General features: G+C 39.3%; 2 protein-coding genes across 52 annotated transcripts in view; one reads left to right on the forward strand and one right to left on the reverse strand.

Annotated features, from left to right (window-relative positions):
• Nucleotides 1–411: 411 nt before the first annotated feature.
• On the forward strand, nucleotides 412–17545 carry PRG4 (proteoglycan 4). 50 transcript variants are annotated; one of them, XM_053209537.1, is made up of 19 exons: nucleotides 413–434; nucleotides 1009–1107; nucleotides 3676–3798; nucleotides 5054–5173; nucleotides 7739–7885; nucleotides 8402–8524; nucleotides 9996–10904; nucleotides 10947–11282; nucleotides 11331–11516; nucleotides 11589–11612; nucleotides 11661–11708; nucleotides 11757–11786; nucleotides 11859–13190; nucleotides 13865–13942; nucleotides 14771–14907; nucleotides 15186–15342; nucleotides 15811–16008; nucleotides 16467–16592; nucleotides 17345–17545. In XM_053209537.1, the coding sequence occupies exons 2-19, from the start codon at nucleotides 1035–1037 to the stop codon at nucleotides 17440–17442; spliced, it is 4245 nt and encodes a 1414-aa protein (XP_053065512.1). In that variant the 5' UTR covers nucleotides 413–434; nucleotides 1009–1034; the 3' UTR covers nucleotides 17443–17545. The 50 variants fall into 50 exon arrangements, with proteins under 50 accessions (XP_053065494.1, XP_053065502.1, XP_053065512.1 ...); XM_053209539.1 differs by having other exon boundaries at nucleotides 11883–13190; XM_053209552.1 differs by having other exon boundaries at nucleotides 11979–13190.
• Nucleotides 17546–17549: 4 nt separating this feature from the next.
• Nucleotides 17550–19500, reverse strand: part of TPR (translocated promoter region, nuclear basket protein) — a 65348-nt gene continuing 63397 nt past the window's right edge. For both annotated transcript variants that reach the window (XM_015063270.3, XM_015063269.3), the window contains exons 51-52: nucleotides 18308–18403; nucleotides 17550–17697 (exon numbers count right to left, since the gene is read on the reverse strand). In XM_015063270.3, the coding sequence (XP_014918756.2) occupies nucleotides 17642–17697; nucleotides 18308–18403 (152 nt within the window). In that variant the 3' untranslated portion in view covers nucleotides 17550–17641. The remainder of the gene's footprint in view (nucleotides 17698–18307; nucleotides 18404–19500) is intronic.

Here is a 19500-nt window from a genome sequence, read left to right on the forward strand (position 1 = left end):
GACCACAATCTAACAGTAGATAAATTTCAAAATCACTCTTTGCTGGACTTAACTGGGGTGGGGGGGGGGAGGAAGAAGTGATACCCACACTTGACTATTTTAAAGTTGCTGCTTTGATACACTAGTCAGAAGTTGCTAGAGCTATTTACCATCTCAGAACAATTTGTTCACTTCACTCAGAAATTAGAAGTGTGTTTTGGCCAATAATCCTAAATTTATTTTGTAGTAGTCATTTTTCTTAATGGAAGTGTTTTCCAGATGTTGCCTAAGTCTAGTTGTCTGGGCCCTCTTCCAACAAATGAGGAAAGTTTGATTTCATAGCGTTGTCACTGTTGATTCTGTCTAAACTTTGGACTAATTGGTTCATCCCAATATATTTGCACTGATATATAAGACTTCCAGAACATTGGAAAAACTCACTATTGCTTTTACGGGTAAGTGTCAAAGGTAACTCGCTTCGTGGAATTAAATGTGTTTTCAATTCAATAGGACTATGCTTTATTAAAGAAGTTTGAGAACAGTTTTTAAGGACAGGAGTAGGAAAGTTTTGAAAAGGATCACAGCTACACAGTACACCTGTTGGAAGCTTACAAATTTATATGGAGAGTTAAGGGAAAGTTGGAATGACCACTCCTGTGTTTGTTAAATTAAATTTTACTGAAGCTGGTTATTTTTTCTCTGTAAGCTGGGATTTCAACCTTGCACTGTAAGTATATACTATAATTTAAATGGAGTTTGAGATAGGGCTGTTTTTCATTTGGGAGAATTCTAAAGTATTAACATGGACCATAACATGATTGAGATGGTGACTCATGATTTCTTCTGCATAAGATGGTGAAATATTTACAGTAGAATTAAAGCTCGTTATCTTTAAAAGTCTTGTTTCAAGAGTGGGATGGTTTTATCATTAAACCGCGTTTTAAAAGTTACCGAAATCATAAGTAACATGGGCATAAATTAGTAGTGAGATTAAAGAGCAGTTTTCTGATGCTTTTCTTTTCTTTTCAGTGAGGTCTCGGTACCTGGAAACAGACATGGAGTGGAAAATACTTCCCATGTACTTGCTGCTGCTTTCTGTTTTCTTGATTCAGCAAGTTTCTTCTCAAGGTAGCTTAACCACCAAAAAGACTTATTTAACAACTGTTGCTAATCATTCTGTTTTGACTATTATGACAACAAAAGAAACAGATTTCTGAAAACGTACATTTGTTTGAATTTAATGTATAGTATAGTTTTAAAATTATGTAAAAGCATATGCAACATTTCTAAGCATTTTGGAATTCTTACTTTTTCTCATGTCTTATGAAACCTTTCAAGTTTGGAGCTTTTCTATAGACTAATTTTTGTACTCATTTTTGTGGTGACTCCAAAAGCTAAAAAAGAAACCATGGACACATGATAAAACTGTGCTATTGTGATACAGTATCATCAGATGAACTGAAAAGAATGACGTTTAAATGGCATGTAATTTTTGCTCACATGTTTCCAGTAAATTTAATGAGTATTTTACATCAAATAAATTATTGCTAGCTTCTTTCAGGATCTGTAGAACTAGGCACCATGGTACAGTGAGCATTGACAATGTTTCAAATGGCCTTGGATTAATCTTGAAAGTGCTCTGTTTCTTACAAGAATTATTCATCCAGGAATGGACTCTACTTGTGTGAATGTCATCTTATATTATAATATTGAACTATTCACAGTACTCTAAAAACTGTCCTGGATGAACAGTTCTTGTCATTGACATTTAGAGAATGTTAAGATATATCTAGTGCAATCACCTTAGCAAATGTCTCTAGCATGCGATCAAAGTTGATTAATGGCAATAATACTGAACATCGGATTTTCATATCCTTGTTTTTCTTTGATAAGCAAAACCTGAGAGAAGAAAAATCAAGGTGCATGCTTGTTATGGTGAAATTGCATTTATAAAATAGGCATTTCCAGGAAAATAGTTAAAATTCCCATAAACCTAAGCATGAGAGATAATCTCCTGACGTGGACATAGTTTCCGAATCACTAAGATAAGATGGAAAAACACATGGAAGCACTTGTGAACGTTTAAGAAGGAATCATGCCCTCTACACTATCTTTTGACTCCTCTGCTGTCTTACGATAGCATTACAAGGCTCACAACACTGGGAGCATTTCCTAATCTACCTTTCCTCTGGAATAAGATCAATTGTGCTCCAAAATGGTTTTACTCTCCTTTAAATGAATGAATGTAAAATTATCTTTAAAATTAACAGTGGTAAAAGTAGGACAATCACTTAGTCTATGAAAATAAACTTTTCCTATAAAGATAATTGATTTCCTCATTCAGAAATCTGCTAATTAGGAAAGAATAGACTTTAATGTTGTGTTGTCTGCTTTTCTCGCCTTCTCAATTTCTCATTCTCTTTTTCCTTTATATATAATATATGTATTTATATACATACACTATATATGCGTTTTTGTATGTATTGTGCACATATGTACGCAAAAAGTTGTGGAAGTTGTCCTAATATCTCCTATTTTCTTTGCATGTGAAGACTTTCAGTTTCCCAGACTCATTATTATGAGATTTTTTCAGTGTGTTTCAACGTCCCTCTATGGATTTAGGACATTGCACCTGCCAATTTCTATTCCAGAGACGGATTCGATTGTTACATTTCTGTGGTTTTATCTCTCAGGAAGGTGTTTTCCAAATGACTTCCAGAAATATATTTGAGGATAGCTATGCTTTTGTTCATATTGTTGTTTTTTTCACCCAGAATAACTCTGACCTTTATATTCATGCCCAGATGCTATTTGAACAGTTATTTATTTTGTCTTCTCTGTATCTGTGGTTGTAAACATCTCACTTCCTCAACATTTAAAGAACCAGTTATCCTCACCAGTAAAAGGAGGAGGAAGCCTAGGGAAGTTTTTGCCGGCCTAACCAGCTTGTTTTAAACTCAACATGAGGGATGAGAGGCAATGTGATTGGGTGGGAATAGTGTTGGCTTTAGAATCAGATATATCAGAGTTCAAGTTCTAGGTGACCATGTAACTTATTATCCAAATCAGGACACTTCGGAGAGTGAAAGAGGTCAGTATGAATAATTTATAGGTAACACATATTTATTTAGGTATTATAGGTAACACAATTTATCTGTAATACATATATCCTGGAACCATTAACTAACCAGGTATTCTTGAGCTAGTTATTAAAATCTCTGTGTTTCAGCTGCCTTATCTCTCAAAAGGGGCTACTAATACCCTCCTGGTAACAGTTTCATAAACATTAGAGATAACATATGACTGAGTGTCCAGCACAGAGATACAGAGATGCTCAATAAATGTCAACTAGTCATCATTTTAGCTGCAGCCTCAGTTGAGCTGTGGCCGCTCTCCGCACCACAACTCCCCAACCCCACTACTGCCCGAATATCACCCTCTTTATGCAAAGCCATTACCTTTGCCTCATTTTCAAAAGTGTATTTATCTTCTCAGTCTGGTGAAGAATGAAGTGGCATGATCAAGGTCACATCAGAGATCAGGCAAAGATCACCTGGACCCATTGCTAACCATCATCCCCAACCTTTTCCAATTGATAAAATTCTCCCTGACCAAATGGCTTTGTCCTCCTCATTAGACCCCTTCCTTTCTGTAAAGTGGTTTGGCCATGTTTACCCTAGTATTGTATAATTTTAGATTTACCAAGCTGTGCAGGGAGATGTGGGGAAGGGTATTCTAGAGATGCCACCTGCAACTGTGATTATAACTGTCAACACTACATGGAGTGCTGCCCTGATTTCAAGAAAGTCTGCACTGTGGGTAAGTCCTGACAGCTAGTGTCTCCCCTGCCAAGCAGCACTGTTCTGTGAGTCCCCTTGCAGCCCCTTCCAGTGCTGTTTCCACACTACTGCGCTTCTTTTTGCTTAAATGCCTTTCCCTTCCTTGCATAAATGTTGCAGCGTGCTGTACCTAAGGATGGTGTCAAAGCTCATGACTCTTGGGGGAGGGAAGAGGAGGGGAGCCTGGGACTCTGACAGGTGCACAAGGTTATTGACTAGTCCAAGTAAAATATCTTGTTGTAAATAGAGAATGCTGTGACTCAGGAGTCATCAAGTAAATAGTAATGAGTACTATTCACTTACCAATCAGAGATATAACTGCTTAGTGATGGGGTTCTTCCATAGCTTCATCAAAAGAATCCATGGATATAAAATAATCTTATCTACTGTTTGACTGTTTGATATAAACATGTTTCTAAATTGTCTGAAAAAAGTCACTTTAAGTACGAAGCATTAGTGTCTTATGAGGAATGTCAGTTAAAACCCAAAGGTTTTAAATTTTAAATGATGGGTGGTATTTCACCTGAATGCATTTTTAGATCATTTTGTTAACACGGGCATTTCATATCCAATTTATGAAAATTATCATTAAAAGTGGTTCAAAGTTATGTTTACTTTAGAATTTGTATGTGAAGTTGATAAATATACTGCTGTACAATTATGTGTTGTTGAAGGTGATAATTTCAAAGAGGCTTTGGTAAAGTTATTGTGTCTCTAACCAAGGCTTATTTTGAAATGAGCAAGTATAATCCATGCCACGGGATTAGGCTGAAATCTTTCAACGCCACATGTTGCCCAGTTCATCATAATAAAAGTCTCTGCATTATAAATGATTTCTGAGCCTAAACAGTGACCCATCTATATTATGCCAGCTCTTTGGAATATTGTAGGATCTGAACATTCACTTAAAAAGCATCTATTACAAAGCAGTGGTGTGACATGGAGAGGATGGGGGGATTTCATATGAAGGGTTCCCACTTTTCCATTGTCCGTATGTGAAATGATTCAGCACTGGGGTGTCTCTTAGAGTCTTGAAAGGCAAGAGAAGCTTCCCTGAGGCACCATATTTCCTTCCTGACTTCTCCACTTAGAAAACTGTGTATTTTCCAAATTTCAAATAAAAGACTCAGAAATGCACTTTTGGAACTCTAGGCAGCTATAAGGTGGGAAATGGCTATCAGTACATGGGTGTGGCTGCATAATCAGTAATCTATGTTTTGTTTTGCTCTGGATAGAGCTTTCCTGTAAAGGCCGCTGCTTCGAGTCCTTTGCAAGAGGGAGGGAGTGCGACTGTGACTCGGAATGTAAGAAGTATGGCAAGTGCTGTTCCGATTATGAGAATTTTTGTGGAAAAGGTAAGCATCGTGGTATCAGTCAGCGCCTCTCAGTACAGCCCGATCTATGCACCTACCTTAGCTTTGCTGATAATGTCCAATATGCACTCCACCCAAGGACTTGATTTTACTAGCACAAGCCATTTCATATTAATTTTGCTTCACCAAGATGAATTGATGAAGGAAAGCCTCTTCCAACAGCACTGCCTGGTTCTGCCAGTCTCCAGGAGCTCCAGAGATCGCTGGTTGAGGAATAGAGAGAACAGGGGCTGAGTGCACATACTTTTTCCTCAGGTGTGGTTCAATTTCAGGTGCAATTAACAGTAACCAGCTCATTCCAGGATTTCTTGTTTCACCCTAACAGTGCTGACCCCACAAAGTCAGCAGTCCTTTGAGTTAGCTGTGCTTTTGGCTTCAGAGTTTTTGAGTGTATATTGAAGGACAGAATGACACAGCTTCTCTAAACTAGTAAATTTAGGAGTTTGATTAAAGACACTAAAGTTATAGGCAAACCTACCGAGAAGTTGTCAACTGTCTGTTGTATGTCCCTTCTCATCTCTGGAGCCCATGGTCATCTCTATCTAAATCCCTGTGTGTGACAGAGTCAATAAAAAGGGATATTGCTCCATTTTAAAATCCTCCTCTCTGGTTATAGGTCCTGGAGAACTAATCTGAGAGTATAATAAAACTTCAGATTTTCCAAAACAGTTTAAAAAAGACTTAAATAATGAATTCCTTTCTTTACCAAATGTTTATTCTTAAATTATACTTTGTTGAAACAATGATATTTGTGAAGGTAAAAGTGAAAATAAGCATTGCTTGCATAATCTTATTCTATTTAAACAAGACTGTACGTCCTGCTTCTTTTGAACAGTGGAGAAATAAGGTAAAAAACTGTTTATCAGCATAGTTGAGGGATATTTCTTAACTGGTCAATGTTTTCATTGGAAAGCAGTCCAAAAATGATGGAGACAACACCCTCATAATCAAAAACTGAGTGTGGAGTTCCTGCAGCTTTCAGAAGGACCCATGATGAAGGATACATATTTATTCATTGCCCTGATAATGGTTTTGGCTGTGAAACAAAAAAGAATTTATTTTGGATGGAAGATGAGTGGGAAGGAAGGTTGGGTAGAGAGTGATGAAGCATTGAAAGAACGTGCTAAAGACCATACTACCGGGTGCTGGGTCAGATTACTTGAGGTTTAAGTAGGACTCAACAACAACAAATTTGATGAAGGTCATGCTTCATTTACAGAATTCACAAAGATAGTCAGGGTCTCAAGTGAAAATAATGGAACCACCCAGAGCTTCAATACTTCATTTTTTACAAATAACAACTGAACCATCATACGACACACCTCTTAGTTGTTTCGGGATTGCTATAGACACGGCTGGTAGGCATCTATACATTTCAAAATCATAGCGTTTCAAGCGCTGAAAAAATGTGGGTGAAAAAACAGTCCAAGAGGTTGTTTGGCTCAAGATTATGAGCTAGTAGATGGCAGAACTGAGCTGTTTGGGGGAAGACAGAGGAAGGTGTGGGGTGGTCAGCTCACGGATACTGCACGGGCAGGAGTTTCTGGGATGTTTAGTCAGAGCAGCAGGATTTATCACAACTCCCTCTACCCAGAACATCTCGTCCTCTGCTTTCTTATCCTCTAGAAGTCCCTTTCCTTTTCTTCTCGTTCCTAATGATCAAAACACATCCCTTGTCTTCTCTTCTAGACACAGAAAGGGTAGGAGGACGGGTGAGAAAAGGTTTCAAAGATACACACCAAACCATTAACAGTTGTTTAACTTGGGGAAGGGCAACACATTTCGAGAAAAGCATAATGTGAAGGTGTGAACTGTTTACAAGACTAAATATTCATGTACAGCTTTTGTAATTAGAAAGAAGAAAGGTGGATTGGCATCATTTTATTTAAATGAATATGAAAACAGGACAGATGTACTTATTATATTTCTCTTTGTGAGAGCACAAATACCTGTCATTCACATGCAGTAATTATTTTTACCATCATAGAAGATTGGCATAAGGTATGGAGTTGAGTTGAGGGTTTTTTTTTGTTGTTGTTTTGTTTTGTTTTAGGAGAGAGAGAGCGAGAAAGATTGGGAGAATCTTAAGCAGGCTCTATGCTTAATGTGGAGCCTGATGCAGGTTTCGATCCTATGACCCTGGGATCATGCCCTGAGCTGAAATCAAGAGTCGGACTCTCAACTGACTGAGTCACCCAGGTGCCCCTAGAGTCAGGTATTTTTTAGGCAGAGAAACACCTTCAGAAATCATCTAGAATAAAATCAATACGCAGATCTGAAAACAAAATTCAAGAAGGGTTAGTTCATTTGCCCAAGGTCACAAGGGTAGAGATTTGCAGGGCTAGGGCTGGAATTCAGGTTTATATTTTATAGCAATGCTCCTCAGAATTAATCACTTTGTGGTAATTAGTGTTAGGCTAAGGGCCTGCCTACACTGGTTTTCACCAGCCTCTATTCTTGAAGCCAGATGTGTCCATGCCTTTCACAGTTAAGAGTTGCTGATGAACGTCAACAAGATGTTAACTGACTTGTCTCGCTTGGCCTCAGTGCATAATCCCCCATCACCATCTTCAAAGACTGTACCTCCAGCTCCAGGAGCATCTCAAACCATCAAATCAACAACCAAACGTTCACCCAAATCACCAAACAAGAAGAAGACTAAGAAAGTTATAGAATCAGAGGAAATAACAGAAGGTAGGAAGATGACAGATGTAATAAAAGGTTTTGAGATGGACTAAGCTGTAGGTGAACTACTTTTAAAAGACTCTTCATAGAAAAAGGGAATCATATGAGTCATGAAAGGCTTATTACACTTCTTAAAAAGTGTGTTTTAAGTCAAAGTTTAAGCCAAATTATAAACCCTCAGATATTTTTCTTACAACTGAACCCAGCATGGGTGTAGGTTACAATAATCAGAAGACAAATCTCATTGGGAAAAAAAAAGCCCAGATTTTCTGCAGAATAATTTGATTCTGTGAGACATGGGGAATTTGAGAGAAAGTAATATATATTGCTAGTATCTGTGATAAGCTTAGCTACCTGGCTTTTAACTGACAAATTTAAAGAGCAGTTGATCATATTACTGATAAATTAAAAAAGCAGAACACGGACATTTGCAGAGCAGTCAACAACATTTCTCATTGTATTTGGACTGGCGTTTTTTGCTTTCAATTGCAGTTGGTGTGATCAACCTTTTTATTTGATTTATAGAACATTCTGTTTCTGAAAATCAAGAGTCTTCTTCCTCCTCTTCCTCTTCCTCTTCAACTATTCGGAAAGTCAAGTCTTCCAAAAATTCAGCTGCTAATAAAGAATTAAAGAAGAAACCCAAAGGTTTGAGCATTGATAAAGATCAAAGACTATATCAATGCCATATTAAAAATAATTCTCTAAAAGCAATGCGTGTTGGTAGAATGGTTTGAGGACATTTCAATACTTGGGGCATGTATAGATTTGTAAAAATAATTTGTAAAAATTATTTTAGAAGATACTAATGAGAACTTCCTATAGGAAACTAGTGCAGAGCAGCTAAGAAAGCACTCTTAAAACCAAGGATAAGAAGATGCTATAGCAGCAGCTCTGGAAACACAGGATGGCACCGGAGATGATTATTTATGGTTTTTGATTTTCATTCCTGTCTACCTATCATTTTTCTTTCTTCTCCTTCCTCTGTGTTCCTTGTGGTTTTTGCTTTCCCTTTTATTTTTCCTTATTTTATTTTGCACACATTTATATGCTGCTTTAAGTGTTTTAAAACGTTAATCCATTAAAGTCTCATACACATGTCTGGGAAAGGCAATATTATTAACCACGTTTTACAGATCCTTTTTATTATTTTTCTAATAAATTATGTCATATCTGGCTGATTTTTTTTTTTTGTAGTAGAGACTGTCCCACAGAGTAGGCTATTACCTCCTAAAAAAAGATTCCTTTTGTTCTGTTTTTTTTTAATTTCCTGAAATTCTAAAATACATTCTCTTTCTCCAGGAAATACTGAATTTTGGATACTGGAGTTTCAAAGAACTCTATTTCCTGGGTGGTTGTTATTTCCCCTGAAGCCTTTACTCTGGCAGAATAGCCAAATAGTCTTTGAATCATCCAGAGTCTTGCATACAATGCAAGTGCAATACATGTTAAATGGAACTCCTCTCAGGGATGAGCTCTTGATGTGCTCTTTGGGTAGCTGCTAGGAGAAATCCTGTTCAACAAGGTCTTTGGCTGCCATGGCATCCTAATCCCCTCTCTGTATCCCTGGGCTGCTGAGTTTAGGTGGGCAGAGGAAAGGGAAGAGCTAACAGCTGTGTGTATGGAAACAGATTAGTAGGGACCGCGGGAGTGACTGGAACAGACTCCTGGGGTGTAGTTGTAGAGGCTTCCGAGGCCAATTGGTACAGTTAATCTTGAAGATGTTGGAACTAGGTTTCCAGAAGGAAGAGTGCAGCGCTCAACAGTGTGAAGTAAAAGGAGTGGAGGAAGTGAGAGGCAAAGAACATTAATATAAAGAGATGAATTCGTGTAGTTGATCATGTTGGTAATTTCAAAGTTGCCACTTGTTTCTATACATTAATAGTATAGACTTTTACTTGTGCTTTTTCATCCCTTCTCATCAATTCCCTAAAATAGCCCAATCAGATAAGTTAATCATTTCCCATTTTACAACAAATTAATGAATTACAGGTTAGCAATTTGCCTACAGATAAAGCAGTTTGATCAGCTATCAACACAGCTAGCTGGTAAGGACGAGCTCTTTAGGTCATTATGGAAAACTATTCAAAAGTAAAAAATGTGCATATTTTTTTTCTAGTAAAAGATAACAAGAAGGAAAAAACTCCTAAAAAGAAACCTAACCCTGAACCACCAGTTGTAGATGAAGATGGAAGTGGCCTGGACAATGGTGACGTCAAGCTCACCCCGACTCCTGACATTCCTACCGCCCAACGCAATAAAGTTACCACACCTCCCGAGATTACAACAGTCAAACCGACAAATCCAAAACCCAGTCTTCCACCTAATTCTGATACACCCAAAGAGACATCTTCAACAACGAGTGAGGAGACAGCAGTTGAAACTAAAGAGACTCCTATAACGAATAAACAGACTTCAAATAGAGAAAAAGAGACTACTTCACCTAAAGAGAAACAAAGTGCAGAGAAAACACCTGCTAAAGATTTTATACCCACATCCAAAGCTCCTAGTACATCTACACCAAAAGCTGAAACTACAACCAAATCTCCTGCTCCCACCACCACCAAGAAACCTGTTCCCACTACCCCCAAGAAGCCTGCACCCACCACCAAAGAGCCTGCACCCACCACCCCCAAGAAGCCTGCACCCACCACCAAAGAGCCTGCACCCACCACCCCCAAGAAGCCTGCACCCACCACCAAAGAGCCTGCACCCACCACCCCCAAGAAGCCTGCACCCACGACCAAAGAGCCTGGACCCACCACCCCCAAGAAGCCTGCACCCACCACCAAAGAGCCTGCACCCACCACCCCCAAGAAGCCTGCACCCACCACCAAAGAGCCTGCACCCACCACCCCCAAGAAGCCTGCACCCACGACGAAAGAGCCTGCACCCACTACCCCCAAGAAGCCTGCACCCACCACCAAAGAGCCTGCACCCACCACCCCCAAGAAGCCTGCACCCACGACTAAAGAGCCTGCACCCACTACCCCCAAGAAGCCTGCACCCACCACCAAAGAGCCTACACCTACCAAGGAGTCTGCACCAATGGCCCCTACGGAGCCTGCACCCACCACCCCCAAGAAGTCTGCTCCCACCACTCCTAAGGAGCCTGCATCCACTACCACCAAAGAACCTCCACCCACAGCCCCCACGGAGCCTGCACTCACCACTCCAAAGGAGCCTACACCCACTGCCCCCAAGGAGGCTGCACCCACCACCCCCAACAAGCCTGCTCCTACTACCACCAAGGAACCTGCACCCACAGCCCCCAAGGAGCCTGCACCTACCACCCCCAAGGAACCTGCACCCACAGCCCCCAAGGAGGCTGCACCCACCACCCCCAACAAGCCTGCTCCTACTACCACCAAGGAACCTGCACCCACAGCCCCCAAGGAGCCTGCACCTACCACCCCCAAGGAACCTGCACCCACAGCCCCCAAGGAGGCTGCACCCACCACCCCCAACAAGCCTGCTCCTACTACCACCAAGGAACCTGCACCCACAGCCCCCAAGGAGCCTGCACCTACCACCCCCAAGGAACCTGCACCCATGGCACCCACGGAGCCTGCACCCACCACTCCCAAGGAACCTGTACCCACAGCCCCCAAGGAACCTGCTCCCAGCATTCCCAAGGAGCCTGCACCCAGAGCCCCCAAGGAACCTGCTCCCAGCATTCCCAAGGAGCTTGCACCCATGGCTCCCGCGGAGCCTGCACCCACCACTCCCAAGGAGCCTGCACCCACAGCCCCCAAGGAACCTGCTCCCAGCATTCCCAAAGAACCTGCACCCACAGCCCCCAAGGAACCTGCTCCGAGCATTCCCAAGGAGCCTGCACCCATGGCCCCCAACAAGCCTGCTCCTATTACCACCAAGGAACCTGCACCCATGGCCCCCACAGAGCCTACACCTACCACCCCCAAGGAGCCTGCACCCACCGCCCCCAAGGAGCCTGAACCCACCACTCCCAAGGAGCCTGCACCCACCACCCCCAAGGAGCCTGCACCCACCACCCCCAAGGAGCCTGCACCCACCGCTCCCAAGGAGCCTGCACCCACCACCCCCAAGGAGCCTGCACCCACCACCCCCAAGGAGCCTGCACCCACCACTCCCAAGGAGCCTGCACCCACCACTCCCAAGGAGCCTGCACCCACCACCCCCAAGGAGCCTGCACCCACCACTCCCAAGGAGCCTGCACCCACCACCCCCAAGGAGCCTGCACCCACCACTCCCAAGGAGCCTGCACCCACAGCCCCCAAAGAACCTGCTCCCAGCATTCCCAAGGAGCCTGCACCCACAGCCCCCAAAGAACCTGCTCCCAGCATTCCCAAGGAGCCTGCACCCACAGCCCCCAAAGAACCTGCTCCCAGCATTCCGAAGGAGCCTGCACCCACAGTCCCCAAGGAGACTGCTCCCACCACCACCAAGGAGCCCATCCCCAAACTTCTCAAGGAGCCCACTCCAGCTTCTCTTGAGACACCTGCTCCAACCAACTCAGAGGGCTCTACTACAACCACCATGGAGCCTCCCACTACTCCCAAAAACCCTGCTGAATCAACTCCTGAGTTTCCCAAAGAACCCACACCAAAGGCTCTTGAAAACAGTCCCAAAGAACCTGTTATACCTGTAACTAAGGCTCCTGGAGTGACCACACCTGAAATCACTACAACAGCTAAAGACAAAACAACAGAAAAAGACATACACATGACACCTGGAATTATGGCCGCTGTACCTACATCAACTCCGACAGAAGAAAAGACCACTGATTCCAAAACAAGAACAACCACACAAGTAACATCAGCCACATCATCCAAAAATACTCCTCAAGCCACAACTCTTGCACCCAAAGTAATGACTACAACAAAAAAGGCAACTACATCTGAAGAGACTATGAATAAACCCGAAGAAACCACAGCTGCGCCAAAAGACAGAGCTAATCCTAAAGTGTCAACTCCTAAATCCCAAAAGCCAACCAAAGCACCAAAAAAGCCCACTTCTACCAAAAAGCCAAACACGATACCTAAAGGGAGAAAACCAAAGACTACACCAACTCCCCCAAGGATGACTACATCGACAGTGCCCAAATTACACCCCACCTCTTCCACAAAAATCATTCTCCAAACTACCACCAGCCCCAACCAAACACCTAACTCAGAAATAGTTGAAGTAAAGCCAAATAAGGATGGAGATGCTGCAGGAGAAAAACCTCACGTGATCCTCAGGCCCCCTGTGTTAACTCCTATATTTATCCCAGGCACGGATATCTTAGTGAGAGGATCCAATCAAGACATTGCCATCAACTCCATGCTTTCAGGTAACAAGCATCAGTTACTTTGTTTTAAAATTGGTAATGTTAAATTTATTTGGACCAGAATGCCAAGTCAGTATCACTCTATTGAAGTACATTATCTAGAATCCTGAACTTGTTAATTTGTGGAGTTTTACAGCTTCTCCATAGGTAAGCAGAGGAGTAATTGTAGTAAGGTTATTTGGTCTTTGGAAAATCATGTAATAACCTAGTGTGCTAGGAACTTAGTGCATCTGTGTCTATATGTAGACACAGTGTATAGAATGTCAAAAATACTTAAGTGGAAGTCTATCCTTAAAAGAGTATAACGCAAAGCAAAAACCTGCAATATTATTCTTTACCAAACCAAGTCTCAAAGGCAATCTGAACTCAAAAATGGAATTTTGTGTTGGGATCAAATATCCTATAATTATCTAATACATGTAGATAATGGGTAACCTGGCCTATTCCAATTCGTAACTTATTTTTATATATTACTTTTTGAATAATGATCACTTTTAAGTAAAACAATTATGAAATCTCTCTCTTCTTTTTCATTTTTGAAATACACACACCTCCCACTAGTCCCTTCAAAGGCTGAGGAAAAGGTGAACAGAGGAAAACAACACTGTGGGAGGATTTGAAAAGAATGGGAACACTTTTCGCATTTTCTTTTATCTTGGCTTAATTTTTTGTTTTAGATGAGACTAATTTATGCAACGGTAAGCCAGTAGATGGGCTGACTGCTTTGCGCAATGGAACATTAGTTGCATTTCGAGGTGAGCTATGCACGTATTTCTTTTTCTGCTCTTCATTTTGTTCTTGGCATTTGGGAGAACCAAAGAAAAGTGGAAGTTTGGGTTAAGCTTTCTGGAGGGAAACTGATTGATGAACGTACCTCACACAGTATTATGAGAACCTGAGAGTAATAACCAAAATGTAAGATTAACAAAATTGGACATATTGGGAGAGACAGACAAAAAAAGAACTTGAAGAGATACTACTAAGATTTTTCGTTCCATTAGAATGAAAAGGTAGTTCATAGTTTGATTTCGTGTCAAATGAAACATCAGGATTTGTATTACTTGCTCTATTTTACTTGAAAATAACATCTTGATTGCGATGTTTTCTACAGTGCTACATTGTGTGTGAGTGTAACAGAGCAGCATTTACTTCCTGTTAATTCTCTGCTGTGCCTTCTGCTGGTCCAGTCCTCTTATATTTTAATTAAATCTGACCGGAAACAAATCATAGACTAGCACAGTAGAGGCTAAAGAGATTTTGGCAGTCATTGAATTATAACTCCTTGGTTCTAAAAGGTAAAGAGATGGAGAGAGAAGTGACTTTCTGTTAAGTCACAAAGCCAGAAGTTTCTAGAGAAACTGGAAAATTAAAGTATTTCAAAGGCTTGAACTTCAGACTTGAGAAATCTCTACTCTCAGAAATGTTCAAATACTAACTATACTAGTCCTCATGGTATTGACTAAACTTGTCATGTAATGCTTATTTATTCAATCTGTTCTTACGATAAACTAAATTTTTTTCATTTTGGTTTCTTTATTGGGATTCATTCAGCTTGTAGGCTGATAGATCACTTTCAATTTTAGGTCATTATTTCTGGATGCTAAGTCCATTCAGTCCACCATCTCCAGCTCGTAAAATTACTGAAGTTTGGGGTATTCCCTCCCCCATTGATACTGTTTTTACTAGGTGCAACTGTGAAGGAAAAACTTTCTTCTTTAAGGTAAGAAAAATATCTTTTTTCAGAGAAATCAGCAACAAGCTATTCTTTATTTTAACAGCATAAATCAGCTTAACCTCTACTTCAGAAGGGTCTCCATATTTTATTAAGCTATTCTATCATCAAAATTTAATCTGAAAAGTTAACAACTTGGTAACATTACAGGCTAATTTATTCACTTAATGAAGTTAAAACTTTCTCCCTATATTTAAGTCTAAGAATGAATACCTAACCTTTTTATTCCGAAGCTGTTAACATCATTTCCTCTGTTGAATTATCAGGATTCTCAGTACTGGCGTTTCACCAATGACATAAAAGATGCAGGGTATCCCAAACAAATTGTAAAAGGATTTGGAGGACTAAATGGAAAAATAGTGGCAGCTCTCTCCATAGCTAAATACAAGGAAAGACCTGAATCTGTGTATTTTTTCAAGAGAGGTATGTGTTACATAATTGACAAGATTACAAAACTTTTAAGAGTTGATTTGTCTGGGAAATTTTATTCAATATTTTCATTTATTACTGGGTTTACTGTCAAAAGATCTTTAATGGCTGGAATCAGGTATTTTCAATGAAAAAACTGAGGACAGGAAAGATTATTTAGAGCTCTCAGCATACAAATTACAATTTCATTTGAATGTTAAAGTCCTTAATGTAAGTGTCATCATTTACTTTCAAACAAAGTTAAATATACAAATATACAATTTGTTGGTTTTGTTCATTCAGGAAGGATTTCAGGACTCAGTAATTATTTTATAATACCCTTGGACTAATGGTCATTAATGTCTGGACATACTTTATGAAAGACCTTGATCATTTCCTCGATCTTGTAAAAGCTCTTTTCCACCTTTTTGGAGGATTAAGCTTAATTTTCATTATTATATGTGATTTTCTAATACATAATAGGTGGCGGCATTCAGCAGTATATTTATAAACAGGAACCCGTCAGAAAGTGCACTGGTAGAAGGCCTGCTATCAATTATTCAGTGTATGGAGAAACAACACAGGTTAGGAGACGTCGCTTTGAACGTGCCATAGGACCTTCTCAAACACACACCATCAGAATTCGCTATTCACCCGTCAGAGTCTCTTATCAAGACAAAGGTAATGTTTCTCACTGTTAAAAGTTCTTGCCCATGAAATAGATGTAATACAGTTTCTTACAGAATGAAGCTTATTGAATGCAGTGACTAAATAGCTCTAATAATTTAAAGCGTATTGATGTAAAACATCAATCCGACTCAGTGGTGGACCAGATCAATACTTTCTTTGCATGTGTGAGTAAAGAAATGTTTATTCAGGTTTGTTCATTGTAATTAATACCACTTATCAGGTACCTCTTACCAAGAACATTACATACAAATCTGTAAACCTCAGAAGAGTCCTGTAAGGTAGGTATTTATACCATGTCAGAGAGAGGAAAAACTAAGGCACTTAAGTTAAATAACTCGTCCAAAGTAGTGCTACTAAGTCACCAAACTGCGATTCAAACCCAGGTCTGCCTAATGGCTGCTCTTTCCTATAGTACATTGCTTTTCAGTCTGGTATCTTTAAATCTACAGGTTTCCTCCATAATGAAGTTAAAATGAGTTTATACTGGAGAGGATTTCCAAATGTGGTTACTTCAGCTATAGCACTGCCCAACACCAGAAAACCTGATGGCTATGATTATTATGCCTTTTCTAAAGGTAAGCTATTAAGTAAAATCTTCATAGGTTCTTACAGATGTGCTCTAATCTCTGAAATAATATAATTAAAGCAAAACCACGAGTGTTCAATGGTGACTAAAGATGAAAAGTTAAACTATACTTATTCTAATTGCTCTGAAAAAGAGAAAGTTTAGATTTTCACTTTATTTTCAATTGAACTGAATGTGCTACAATTCAATTCTGTACTATCCTTCATGAGATTAAAGCCTAGTATAATAAAACATATTACTTGAGTAAAACTGCTACTAAAAACAGTATTTTACTTCTACTGCCTGTGGCATTTATAGGAGGTCTTGTGCCACAAAATATTACTGATTTGCATCACTACACAGTCATGAAGATCACAAAGAAGTTGAGAAACTAACTTTATTAATTCAATTATATTACCTGAGGCACTTTTCTTAGAAAAATTCAGAAATCTAAGTTATTCTACCTATATAAATGTCAAAAATATTTTTAAAGGATAGAACAAGTGAATGATTTTTTAGACTTAGTTTTTCTCAAATTCTTACCGTGAAAAAGGAGAGATGAACCTAATTTTATGGAAAGATGGTGAAAGGTCAGTATGGGAAAGCAATTTTCTTTTTGTAAACTCAAATTAATTAATCTAAACATTTCTGATATTAAATTGACAAACACTGTCTTTGAGTGTAATAATAAAAAAAACCCCTATTTTTAGTTCAGGTGTTTTGTTTTCTTTTTAATTAAAAAAGGATTTCTCTTTTATTTAGATCAATACTATAACATCGATGAACCAAGTAGGACAGCAAGAGTCATTACTACTCGTTCTGGGCGGACCTTGTCCAATGTCTGGTACAACTGTCCTTAGACCCACGGGCAAAGGAAGAATCAACTAATTAAAATGAAGAAAAAAATGAAAAATTTTGACACTGAAACACATTTTATTAATAAAGAATGTTGAGAGAAGCATACCGATTTAAATACAAAAAGGTTTTTAATCTTCACAACCATTACACTAAAACAGGCTTGGACAATCTTATTCACAATTATTACAGTTTACAGGATATTTAATTAATATTTCCTCTATTTATTCCTCCTCTCCCTCCCATTGCATGGCTCACACCTATAAGAGAAAAAAATAACCAAACTGAATGCATCTTTTAAGAAGTTAGCTCAAAACTGGAGTATTCACTTACCCTAGGTCATTATAAAAATTGTTTTCAATATCAAATATCTAGGTATATAAATATAAAACTGTGTTAGACATTTGACATCTTCAGTGAAAATTAGTACAATTAGATTATTATTTTCATGACATGAATACAATCTTTAATGTTTACCTTAGAAGACATATTAAAAATTTTAATTTTTTTAACTAAACAAAGTCACAAAGCTTTATTCTGTAGTGTAAGAAGTATAACAATAGGCAGAGATGTAACAAATGACTATCTAGTACTATAACACTTCAGCTTCTCAAAATCTTTACTTTTAATTCAAGGAAGAAATGAATAAATATGAATTCTAAGTACATATTCATTATATACCTATAGGTTACAAATCTTTCTGTAAGAAGCTTACAGGTTAGTAAACATCACATGCTCAATGTGTAATAATTTAATCAATCCTTGAACATTAAAAAAACCTAGATACAGTTGAAGTTTAAGGATTAGAAAACTTGTTCCGTGTATTACTATCATACATCCTATCATGTAATCAATATGTCAGAAATTTACCTCTCTGTCTGTTAAACTGACGGCCACGGACACCTTGTCTCAATGTTGTCTGAAGTCTTACTCGTCTGAAAGGCTTTGGTTGACTACTGCTAGTATCTAAGGAAAAAAAAAAAACAACACATTAAAATATAAGAAAGCATGTTAAAAAATAAGAAAAGCATTTACAATGACAAAATCTAGTTACTAAATACATGGATAAATGTAGAGGTGTCCATTTGTTTCAGTATTTAAAAGTTTCATTTTTAACAAGGGACATTTAACAAACAAAAGAGTAAAATGTAAAAAAAAATTTCCTTATTAAAAAGAGTGCTTGCGGTTTTTCATTCATTCACTCCACTCATTTGATAAATATTCACTTGGTGCCTATCCAGGTATCACTGTGCTAGAAGGTGAGGACTACAATAAAATACCACATATCACCTCCCTCAGGAAATAACAGTCCCCTACACTATAATGTGATCATTATCTGAATCCTCTCGTTTCCAGACACCCCAAATCCAATCATTAGCAAATCTTGCCAGCTCAAATTTATCTCCAAATCTGACCTCTTCTCACAAATTAAACTCTACCAGCCTGTCTAAACATCACTGTCTTAACCCTGAATCAGTACGATATCCTCCAAACTTTCTCCTTCTTTCTGCCCATTACACATTTTCAAATCTCTTATTTACACAGCAGCGAAACTGATACTGTTAAGTCCTTATTAGTACTCTGTTTGAAGCCCTCTAAAAAAGCTTCCTAAATCCAGGGCACCCGGGTGGCTCAGACAGGTTAAGCATCTGACTCTTGATCTCACCTCAGGTCATCTCACGATTCGTGAGATTGAGCCCCATGTTGGGCTGCACACTGATAGCACAGAGCCTGCTTGGGATTCTCCCTCTCCCTCTCTCTTTGCCCCTCCCCCACTTATGTGCGTACACACACACACACACTCTCTCTCTCTCTCTCTCAAAATAAATAAATGAACTTAAAAAAAATAAAGGCTTCCTAAATCCATGAAAGCCAAAGCAATTATGATGATCTACTGGGCCTCTCCCCTGCTGCCTCTCTGGTCTTCCTGTGCTCTAACCACATTGGCCTCCTGGCTGACCTTGAATATACCACACTGCTGTCTTAGGTACTCTGCATCTGCTAGATCTCTCACCTGGAACACTCTTTTTCCTCAAAACTGCACAGCTTTGCTACCTTACCCT

This window comes from Acinonyx jubatus, chromosome E4, assembly GCF_027475565.1.
Source record: "Acinonyx jubatus isolate Ajub_Pintada_27869175 chromosome E4, VMU_Ajub_asm_v1.0, whole genome shotgun sequence".
NCBI classification, from domain to species: Eukaryota; Metazoa; Chordata; class Mammalia; order Carnivora; family Felidae; genus Acinonyx; species Acinonyx jubatus.